At 39.1% G+C, this 12,142-nt stretch overlaps 1 protein-coding gene across 4 annotated transcripts in view; it reads left to right on the top strand.

The window, feature by feature from the left end:
• The window catches only part of LYRM7 (LYR motif containing 7), a 44,194-nt gene that overhangs the window by 11,049 nt on the left and 21,003 nt on the right, over nucleotides 1-12,142 (top strand). For all 4 annotated transcript variants that reach the window (XR_009531409.1, XR_009531410.1, XR_009531408.1 and 1 more), the window contains exon 4: nucleotides 3,102-3,183. Coding sequence is in view for 1 of the 4 variants with exons in the window: in XM_060091909.1 (XP_059947892.1) it covers nucleotides 3,102-3,183 (82 nt within the window). In the remaining 3 variants the exon portion in view is untranslated. The remainder of the gene's footprint in view (nucleotides 1-3,101; nucleotides 3,184-12,142) is intronic.

Raw genomic sequence — 12,142 nt, forward strand, 5'->3', positions numbered from 1 at the left:
GACCCCAAAAAGTGCTATTTATATGTTATACCTATCAGTATTTACCATATTAGGATTTAAAACTGAGAAATTTAAAAAATATATGTAGATTAAATAATTTTAAAATAATAAGCTCATTACCTATTAAATACAATATTTATGAAAAATAACTATATTTTCCGAAAAATTTAGTAAGAAGAAAGGCATTATTTTATATTTTTGCAAATCTCTTTAATGTCTGACTTAATAGGAGTCAGCTAAATTCTCATACCTGCTTCCTCATTCAATCTGGCACTGTATGTTTGTTTGTTTTTTTTTGGTTTTTTTTTTGCGGTACGCGGGCCTCTCACTGTTGTGGCCTCTCCCGTTGCGGAGCACAGGCTCCAGACTCGCAGGCTCAGCGGCCATGGCTCACGGGCCCAGCCGCTCCGCGGCATGTGGGACCTTCCCGGACTGGGGCATGAACCCGTGTCCCCTGCATCGGCAGGTGGACTCTCAACCACTGCGCCACCAGGGAAGCCCAACTGTATGTTTTTTTAGATTGAATTATATGAAGAAAATTCAGCCTTATGCAGACATGTAGTTGGAAGAGGGTAGGTGTATATATTACACTTTTCAAATAATTGTGAATATTCTTTGATATCAGACCTCAACAAGTGGTAAATTTCTTTAAAGGTTAGATGCAGTGCGGAACTCTGTTATCTGTTAGACCAATGGATGTGTGTGGGTGTGTGTATTTATCCTTTGCTGGGGTGGTTCCTAGGACTTATACATACCACTCCTGCTCATCCCCTTTGATCTCCCATAATCCCTTGTTTCTCATCTAGCCTTGTTTCCAGCCTTAAACCTAAGACTCAGCTCAGTTTATGCACCTCCAGTGGGTGAGGAGGCACATTGTTTTTCTTTCTCTCCCCTTCTAAGCCCCTTCTCAGCTCTGTAGGGAGGTGAGGCTTTGCTCTCTTACAGCCTTCTCCATTTCAATTAATGGCAGCTCCCTCCTTTTGATGCTCAGACCAAAACCCTCGGTGCTCTCATTTTCAACTGCTTTCCTTCTCTCACATTTACATCCAATCTGGCAGCAAATCCTGTTGACTTAACCTTCAAAATATACCCAGAATTCAACCACTTCTTATTTGCCCTATTATTATTTCCTGGTTCAAGCCATCATTATTTCTCACTGGGTTGTTACAGCAGCCTCCTAGTGGGTCTTGTTGCTTCTGCCCTAACTCCCTGCAGCCTATTCTCAATACTTATAAAGGCAGTGAGCCTTTTAAAAAAAGGCATATCCCATCAATCCTCTGCTCACAATCCCCATGGCTCCTCATCCCATTCAAATTAAAATCTAAAGTCTCTACCTACCATGACCTATAACACTGTATCATCTGACCCCTGTTAACCTCCTGCCTCAATTCACCACATACTTCTCACTTTTCCAATCTCAGTGCCTTCTTTGAGGGTGCTTCAGTTTACCAAGAACTTTCCTATCTCAGGCCATTTATGCTGTTGCTTCTTCCTAGGATATCCTTCTCCAATATGCCCTTCTCTGATATGGTAAATATTGATAGGTATAACATATAAATCTGTTGGTCATTTAGCAGACCAACAGATTTTAATCTATCTTTCCCTTTGAATGGATCTTTTAGTCATGCATGTTTTGTAACATCATGCACTGATGATTTGGAAAATGTAGGTTCACCAAGTAATGCAGATCTTCCAAATGTTGACATAGTTCAATATGTAATATTTTAAAATTACATCTTAATATCCATCTCATCAGAAAAATCTTTTAAGTATTGGGAAGCTGTCAATACTTACAGTGACAGATACAGCTTCTCCAGAATTCTGATTTTTGCTTGAAAGCTTGAATTTTATCATTGCCATTAAATACTGTCAGTTGTTTTCTTAAAGTGACATACTCATTTCACCTATCTGCCAGTTACCCAAATCTGAATAAACAGAGTTTGTCTATAAAAGTAAAAATGGTATTCCAAAGAGAAAACTCTACTTGTGCTCACAACTCAAACAATGCAGACAGCTCTAGTATTATGAAAATAATTTTGACTTTATGGGTCCCCTGAAAGGGTCTCAAGGTCCACAGCTTTGAGACTCACTGTTTTAGTTCAGTTCTTCATTCTGCAATGATGAGTTCTGAAACTTAGTGAGTAGGTATTAACCCAAGGCCATACACTTGATGACAGAGCCAGAGTTGGGAGTCCCAAGTATTCTGCCTCCTGATCCAGTACTCTTTCTAGTGTTCAGAACATCCAACTCTACAGTAAAAGAAAGATTCAGCCCCTCTCAAAAAAACAAAATGTGGGCTTCCCTGGTGGCGCAGTGGTTGGGAGTCCGCCTGCCGATGCAGGGGACGCGGGTTCGTGCCCCAGTCCGGGGGGATCCCGCGTGCCGTGGAGCGGCTGGGTCCGTGAGCCATGGCCGCTGAGCCTGTGCGTCCGGAGCCTGTGCTCCACAACGGGAGAGGCCGCAGCGGTGAGAGGCCCGCGTACCGCAAAAAAAAAAAAAAAAAAATGCACATTTTAAACACATTGTAAAATATATATTACAACAAAAAATACTCCAAATCTGTTTTGGAACAAAATATGGAATGGATAGATAAAAGGTAAAAGTATACGCATGTCAGAGCTTTCTGTATGCTTGGAATGGTTACAAAAAGTTAAAGGCAAGGGGCTTCCCTGGTGGCACGGTGGTTAAGAATCCGTCTGCCAATGCAGGAGTTACGGGTTCGAGCCCTGGTCCAGGAAGGTCCCACATGCCACGGAGCAGCTAAGCCCGTGCACCACAACTACTGAGCCTGCACTCTAGAGCCTGCCAGCCACAACTACTGAAGCCCGCACTTCTAGAGCCCGTCCTCCACAACAAGAGAAGCCACTGCAATAAGCCTGTGTGCTTGTCGCAACTAGAGAAAGCCCGCGTGCAGCAACGAAGACCCAATGCAGCCAATAAATAAATAAATATATATATTCTTTAGGGGAAAAAATAGTTAAAGGCAAGTATCATCTAAAAAGAATTGTAGTAAACCTTTAGTTTTCAAAAACAGTACATTCATGTGAACCATTGAAAAAACACAGGATTTAGTCTATTTTTTTTGTTTGTTTTCTTAACAGCTAATAAAGATAGGTACTGATGTTGAGTTGATACTCAGAACATCTGTTCTACAAGGTATTCACACAGACCACAATACGCTGAGTAAGTAATATTAAAGAAAAATGTTGCTTGCAATGTATTTTAAACTATTGAGCAATTACAGTGCTTTTAATGCTGATTACTAAAACAACTTGATTTTGCCAGACAATGTGGTATATATTGTACACATTTATAAGGCTGTATTTAAAAATGCTGAATTATTAAAACTTTGTTTTACCAGACTTTTTTTTCTTTTATTTATTCTTTCTTTTTAATCTTAACCACTGGTTATACTGCAAAACTACAGTTACAAAGGCAGTATATGCATACCGCGATTTATTGCACTTCCCAGATAATGCATTTTTCACAAACTGAAGGTTTGTGGGCAAAACCCTGCGTCAAGCAAGACTATCGGTGCCATTTTTCTAACAGCATTTGCTCACTTGGTGTCTCGGTGTAACATTTTGGTAATTCTTGGAGTATTTCAAACTTTTTCATTATTACTCTATCTGTTATAGTGATCTGTGGTTAGTGGTCTTTGATGTTACTGCTACGACTTGCTGAAGGCTCAGATAATGGTTAGCATATTATAGCAATAAAGTATTTTTAAATTAATGTATGTACATTGTTTTTTTAGGCATAATGCTATTAGACATTTAATAGACTATAGTATAGTGTAAACACAACTCTTATATGCTCTAGGAAGCCCAACATTGGTGTGATTTGCTTTATTGAGATACTTTATTGTAGTGGTCTGGAACCGAACCTGCAATATCTCGGAACTTTGCCTGTGTGACTGTTTTATAAAATTTATCTGGCATTCTTAATTTTCCTAGTATAATTTGTCACCTACCTAGACTATGTCTATTTCTTTATCTTTTCTCCTATGATTCTACTATTTTAATTGAGAAGAATTGGGATTATACAAAATGGTAATATAGTTGAGAATCCTCCATTATACCTCCAAACTCCTGGTGGGGCTTCAGCAGACTCTCATTTCACATAATATTTGGTTTTCATTCCCTGAAGTATTTTGGGGGACAGAAACAACAGCAAAGATACAAACAACATACAAACAGAAAAGTACACAATTTATAATAGTATAGCCCAGTGAATTTTCACCAAGTGAAATATCATGTAACCAACATCCACATCAAGTTATGTAATGTTACCACTTTCCCAAAAGCCCCCTCATGCCCTGATGTCCCTCCCCGTCAGCCCCTCCCCATAAGTATAACTACTGTCCTTTTAACACTATCAATTTTAACCTAATATAATAAAGTGTTTGAACTTTATGTAAATGGAATCATATAAGATTTCTGTTTTGTCTGGCTTCTTTCTCTCAATATTATATTTGTGAGATTCATCTTTATCATTGTGTGTAGCAACATTTCTGTGAATATTATATGAGTGAAACTTCCGTGTCATATGGTATGTGTTCATTCAGCTTTAATAGGTACTGCTAACCAGCTTTCCAAAGTAGTTAGACTAAGTTACACTTGCAGCAGTGGTATCTGAGAATTCCAGTTGCTTTATATCTTCACCAGCTCTTTGATACTGTGCATCTCTTAATTTTAGAGTTTCTGGTGGTTATGTAATGGTATCACATTGTGATTTTAATTTGCATTTCTCTGGTAATTAATGAAGGACTTTTCAGTTGTTTAATGGCCATTTGGATATTCTCTTTTATGAAGTGGCTGTTCAAGTCATTTGCCCATTTTTCTAAGAGGTTATCTGCCTTTTTATTATTGATTTGAAGAAATCCTTTGTATGTTCTGAATATAAATCCTTTGTTGGATTTATATTACAAGAATCTTAGATGAATTCTCATATTCTTATATTATATTATTATATTATATATTATATTATTCTTATATTATAAGAATCTTCTGCTTTTTGTCTTGCTTTTTCGTTTTGCTATTTTTATCTTTTGATGAGAAGGTCTTAATTTTAATGTAGTCCAGTTTATCCCTTTTTTCCTTTATGGTTAATATTTTTCTGAGTCTTATTTAAGAAATCTTTTCCTGTCTCAAGCAAGGTCATGAAGAGATTATCCTATGATTCTTCCAAAAGCTTTATTGTTTGGTCTTTTTCATTTGGTTGTTTATATCAACTAGAGTTGATTTTTGTATATGGTATGAGATAGGCGTCAAGATTTATTTTTTTACATCTGAATATTCAGTTGATCCAGCATCATTTATTGAAAAGACCACTCTTTCCTCACTGTACTGTAGGGCCACCTTTATCATAAAATCAAATAACTATATATGTGTGCATCTGTTTCTGGACTTTATAATCTCTTCAATTAGTTTGTTTTTCTGTCCTTGCATCACAAACCATAATGTCTTGATTACTACAGCCTTACAGTAAATCTTAATATCTAGTAGTACATGTCCTATAGGGCTTTTAAAGTTATTTTTAGTTCATGAGTATTTATCAGAAATTATCAGATCCAGTTATATTTCTAAGGGCAATAAACATGGTTAATCCTAAATTGAAAACTTGTAGTCATTGTCTTTAATCTTAATAATAATCTTTAGAGCTTCTGTGTACTATAGCCAAAATTTTATATGGGTAATTACAGCAAAATATTATCTTTATTATATGAATAAAAATTTAGGTTATTTCAGATAACTAAATTTGATAGCTACATTTCAGAAGCCTGGTTTTAAATATGATAATATTGTTTTAAATTTCTTTTTTTCTTTTGGTTTTCTGTATAGTTTAATTTTCCCACAAGATTGAAAATTTTGACTCTTACATGATTATTAGTATTTAATGCTATATTGCCTTAATAAAGGCCTCATTCTTTCTGTTAAGTTATATATGGGTCTCTTTTTCCTACTTTATTCCTATGGGTTTAAGATAGAACAAATTTGAGTCTTTAATCTCTGTTTTAAGAAGTTACTTTAAGTAAAATTCCTCCACATATTTTAGCAATGTCTTTACTGACATACAGAAGTGAGAGGAATTATAATTCTTCTTGGCTAGAAAATAGAGTTGTGACTGTGTATCTCTAAAAAAGATCAGATAAAGTCCCAACATGAAAAATAATAGAAACTTAAAATAATGAAATGAAACTTCATCTGCAAAAGTAATTACCTGTATGCGTAAATTCTCAATCCATCTCTTTTTTTCTCCCTTCTAAATAATATCTACAGTGGAAATTAAATACTGACTAGCAGAAAGAACTCTTTATCCTAAATAATTTCTCATTTTTTCCTTTTAAAAAAGACTGCTTTCCTTATCCTTGAAGACAATTTCACTATTCTTTATTATAGATATAATAATTTCATCATTTGAGAAAAACTCCTTATTTTTAAAATCTAAAAAATATTGGGAGGGCTTCCCTGGTGGCGCAGTGGTTGAGAGTCCGCCTGATGATGCAGGGGACGTGGGTTCGTGCCCTGGTCTGGGAAGATCCCGCATGCCGCGGAGCGGCTGGGCCCGTGAGCCGTAGCCTCTGAACCTGCGCGTCCGGAGCCTGTGCTCCGCAACGGGAGAGGCCACAGCAGTGAGAGGCCCACGCACTGCAAAAAAAAATTGGAAAAATGATTTTCTTTCCAAGTATTCCCTATTTTTTTTGTATTTTTATTTTTGGTATGATCACAGGTACGTGAATTTAGATTAATCATAATTTTTAATTCATATCAGTCTCATCATTGGTCCATTCTAGCCTTCTTAGGTTTTCTGTAGAAAAGTAAAAACTAACTATGACTTAGAACAATGAGTTAATTTCAGTATTTTTCTATACTTGCTTTGTCATTGACTATTGACATTTTCAAAGCCCTCTTTCTAATATGGATATTGGTCAACTGGTTTCAGTGTTGGCCTTTATCAAACATATATTCTATAGACAGTAACCAAATGTATGGTTATAGATGGTACCAAGAAAACTCAAGACTTTAGGGCTACATATTTACTTAGTTTCTGAGTAGCATTATCCATGTTTTTTTGTGTGTGTGTGTGGTACGCGGGCCTCTCACTGCCGTGGCCTCTCCCGTTGCAGAGCACAGGCTCCAGACACGCAGGCCCAGCAGCCATGGCTCACGGGCCCAGCCACTCCGCGGCATGTGGGATCCTCCCAGCCCGGGGCACGAACCCGTGTCCCCTGCATCGGCAGGCTGACTCTCAACCACTGCGCCACCAGGGAAGTCCCTATCCATGTTTTTTTAACTTCCTCTCTGGCATATATGTAAGACAAACAAAATAGGAGCATGCTTCTGATCATGTGTGATACATTTTTTTAAAAACAGTATATACCCTTTCATATGCTCTCATGGTACCTTGTAATCTCCCTTCAGAGTATTTAACCCAGCTTGCCATTGGGTATTATCTTTGTGATGTGTGTATGTGCTTTATTTCTCTCTCTGGTGCTAGATATTAGACTCCCTGAGGGCAGGAACTGTCTCACTCATTATTTTATCTATAGTTATTCATGAATATTTGTTAATTGTAGGAAAAAATACCCTTTCTGATCCAGAGTTTACCTTTATTGTTCCATCATCATTTTTCTCCCTAGTGGTTCAATATACTTTGGACCTTTGGACAGTTGCTTTTCTTCCTTTTCTCTTATCCTTTTACAAGATTTTATGCAGCACACCATTTAGATAGGGTTTAGAGAACATGTAGCATGCTGTTTTTTGTTTGTTTGTTTTAAATGGATGAATAATCTCATACCATGGATTTGATGTACCACAATGCAACCATTTTAGCATTCATGCCACCTACAAAGGATCTCAAAGTCACCAGAGAGCAATATTATATTGCTGAGAATTAAAACAAACATGGGTGAGATGAATGATGAACTAGTAAAGATGGAGGATAATGGATAAACATTTCTGCCTACGGATGGAAGAATGTTTTTTGAGATATGTGCTTCAAGGTCAGAGGCTTTAAGAAGACATATTTTCTGGCTAGGGTGCTTGTGCAGAAAAGCAGAGGATATCTGCATATTTAACAGGGTCCCCAGAATTTGAGCTCTTTGAGATCAGAGGCCTATATCGTGAGTCTTCTCCATATTTCACAGAGTGGATATTGCTGAAGAAAAAAAGGTTAAACATATTCTTTGCATTGTGTTACCTAAGTGATTGTAAAATAAGGTGTTTTTTGTTTTTGTTTTAATTGGAAAATAATAGAGAACAGTACTGAAAGAAAAAAAAAAGCTCTAGGAAGCTATTCTTCATTTCAGATGTGTTTTTAAACTTCTGTCCTTTGGTGTTTTATATTCGTCTTTGCCCTAAACTATCTTTATAGTTTGTATTCTAAGGTAGGTTAATGTGATTCAACAACCATTTATTCAATACCTGTTGTGCTAGGCACTAAGAATAGAACAGTGGTCAGTCCTTATGGAACTTAGATCACCATATTAGAAGATAAACAATAGTGTTCAGTCACAGTCCTTTGGCTGCCACATCAGGAGAGGTAGAGGGACTGTTCAGGCACATAGGCAGAGCTCCAAATCCCAAACTTGGTGGGTCAGGAAGAGGTTCTTAAAGAAAACAATTTTGAGCAACCTAAATGTCCATCAACAGAGGAATGGATAAAGAAGAATGTGATACCTACATACAACAGAATATTACTCAACCATAAAAAGGAACGAAATTGGGTCATTTGTAGAGATGTGGATGGACCTAGAGACTGTCATACAGAGTGAAGTAAGTCAGAAAGAGAAAAACAAATATCGCATATTAATGCATATATGTGGAATCTAGAAAAAACGGTATAGATCATCTTTTTGCAAAACAGAAGTAGAGTCACAGACATAGAGAACAAATGTATGGACACCAAGGGCAGACGGGGGAGGGTGGGATGAATTGGGAGATTGGGATTGACATATATACACTATTGATACTATGTATAAAATAGATAACTAATGAGAACCTGCTTTATAGCTCAGGGAACTCTACTCAATGCTCTGCGGTGACCTAAATGGGAAGGAAATCCAAAAGGAGGGATATATATATATATACATGTATAGCTGATTCACTTTGCTGTACAGTAGAAACTAACAACATTGTAAAGCAACTATATTCCAATAAATTAATTATAAAAAAAAGAAAATTTTGTATGCAAGTTCTCTATTTAAACTCATTTGTATTTTTGTGTTTTATATATTTAGAGACTTTTTATAACTGCAGAGTTAAATATTTTAATGTCCTATAAATTATTTATATCCTAAATGTCTCTATGATTTTCACACTCTTACAAACCATGCCATTGAAAGATTTTTTAAATTGACAAATAGTTAACATACAACATTGTATTAGTTTTAGGTGTACAACATAATGGTTATGTATAATCATTTCACTATGTATACAACATATATGTGTATATAGTGAAATGATTACCACAATAAGTTTTTAGTTAATATCCATGACCATACACAGTGACAAATTTTTTTCTTGTGATGAGAACTTTTAAGATTTACTGTTAGTGTCTTTCAAATACACAATACAGTATTTTTAAAATTTATTTTATTGAAGTAGTTGATTTACAATGTTATGTTAATTTCTGCTGTACAGCAAAGTGATTCAGTTATACATATATACATTCTTTTTCATATTATTTTCCATTATGGTTTATTACAGGATATTGAATATAGTTCCCTGTGCTATACAGTAGGACTTTGTTGTTTATCCGTTCTATTTATAGTGGTTTGCATCTGCTAATCCCAAACTCCCAGTCCATCCCTCCCATACCGGCCCTCCCCTTTGGCAATCACAAGTCTGTTCTCTATGTCCGTGAGTCTGTTTCTGTTTCTAGATAAGTTTATTTATGTCATATTTTAGATTCCACATGTAAGTGATATCATATGGTATTTGTCTTTCTCTTTCTGACTTACTTCACTTAGTATGATAATCTCTAGATCCATCTATGTTGCTGCAAATGGCATTATTTTATTCTTTTTTGTGTTTGAGTAGTATTCCACTGTGTATTTATACCACATCTTCTTTATGCATTCATCTGTTGATGAACATTTAGGTTGCTTCTGTGTCTTGGTTATTGTGAATAGTGTTGCTATAAACATAGGGGTGCATGTATCTTTTCATATTATAGTTCCAAATATATGCCCAGGAGTAGGATTGCTGGATCATATGGCAACTCTATTTTTAGCTCCCCCCCATCTATATATACATTTATTTCCCTTTCCTGAAAAAAACTTAGTTCAAACTAGTAGCATATGCTCCCTTTCAAGTTTGAGTTATGTGCGTTTCCTTTGTTGTTTGGCTTGGTTTGGGGAAGAGAGAGAGTTAACCAAAGCATCTCAAAGTACTGGGCGACCACCTCCCGGGACTGCCCGGGGCCACCACCAGCCACGCTCTCCACACTCCAAAGCCACGGGACTTCACAGAGTGCTCAGTAGTCAGTCAGTGGAGGGAAGCTACTCAGGGTCAGAGTTCTAAGGACATTCTAGCCTCGTGGTGACTTCACAGTACAGCTGAATTGTCAACCTGAGCGTATGGACGGGTGACTACGGTGTCCCCACCTGCGTGCACTGTGGGACGGGGTATGCCAGCTTGTGTGGGAACACTCCCAGAGGAAGGAGCCTGCTGGGTCCTCAGGGGTGGAGGCAGCACCAGCAGCCTCCCCTAAAGGTCCAGGCAGTGACTGCTGTAGGTTTCGTGGGCCATGGCATCTGTGACTTATCTTCTCCCTGCTGGCGTAGCCACAGAAGCAGCCACAGGCGTTGCGCGGTGCATGGTGGGGCTGTGTGCCGTTAAAATTTGATTCATGACAGCCAGTGGCTGAGCCAGGCCCAGGCTTCGGGTGTGTGAGTCTCTGTCCACTTGGTGCTTCAGAGGGACGCCGCGGCCTGCCCTGAGCTCTCAGCCACTGGGGTGTGGACATAGAGCAGCTTAGACAGGAGGCGATGCCACTGGGGCTCCGCGTGCCTCTTCCTGACTGTAATTTTCATCGGCCTCAAACCTTAAGACTGAGGATATTCGAGGTGTAAAAATACTCCAGTATGGGAGGATTCCCTGGTGGCGAAGTGGTTGAGAATCTGCCTGCCAGTGCAGGGGACACGGGTTCGAGCCCTGGTCTGGGAGGATCCCACATGCCGCGGAGCAACTAGGCCCGTGAGCCACAACTACTGAGCCTCGCGTCTGGAGCCTGTGCTCCACAACAAGAGAGGCCGCGATAGTGAGAGGCCCGTGCACCGTGATGAAGAGTGGCCCCCGCTTGCCACAACTAGAGAAAACCCTCGCACAGAAACGAAGACCCAACACAGCAAAAATAAATAAATTAATTAATAAACTCCTACCCCCAACATCTTCTTTAAAAAAAAAATACTCCAGTATAAATATCGATCTCTTCCTATAATATTTTAAACTTACGTAATTTGAACTTCAATTGTGGTGAACTAACCACCGCCTAGTTGCTTATCCTAGAGCATTAAATAGAAATAAATAAGTACTGTGGCGCGATCAGTGTTCTCAAACGCTCGCTCTGCTGTCCCGGCACTCGGCGCAGTCAGCACGGTTCTCCCTGACCACGGGTCCCTGCTTCCTGGCGGGCTTACTGTGCAGTTTCCTTCGTTCACAGAGAGACATGTAGTTTCTAGTTAACCGCAGTTAGTAGAAGCGAATGGGTATTGCATAAAACATGCAGCAAAGGTGCACACCTGCCTGTGTGTCCACAGCGTCCAGAGCCTGAGGGAGGCACGTGTGTCTGTGCAGAGCTTGGAGCCCGAGTGACGTGCTGTGTTGGGGCTACACACAGATGCCGTGATAGAGCTGACGGGGAGGGGGCCACCGCTTCCTCCTGCCCTGAGCGGGAGATGTGCTTCCAGAGCTACACGCCGGGAAAGAAGCCTCAGGCGGGCTGGGGACACCTGAGACCCACCCAGACACCTCGGCCTCAGCAGTTCGGGAGCCCGCAAGTGCGGGGCTGAGGCAGGGATGGCCACGGGGGCAGCTGTGTGCAGTTGATTTTCATTAACCCAAGGAGGAGGTGCTGCTGTAACCATCGGGAAGATGGTTTCCTGCAGTGGGGTGGTGTCGGCCTCGCAGGCCGGCCC

The sequence above is a fragment of the Mesoplodon densirostris genome, chromosome 3 (genome assembly GCF_025265405.1).
Source record: "Mesoplodon densirostris isolate mMesDen1 chromosome 3, mMesDen1 primary haplotype, whole genome shotgun sequence".
Taxonomy (NCBI): domain Eukaryota; kingdom Metazoa; phylum Chordata; class Mammalia; order Artiodactyla; family Ziphiidae; genus Mesoplodon; species Mesoplodon densirostris.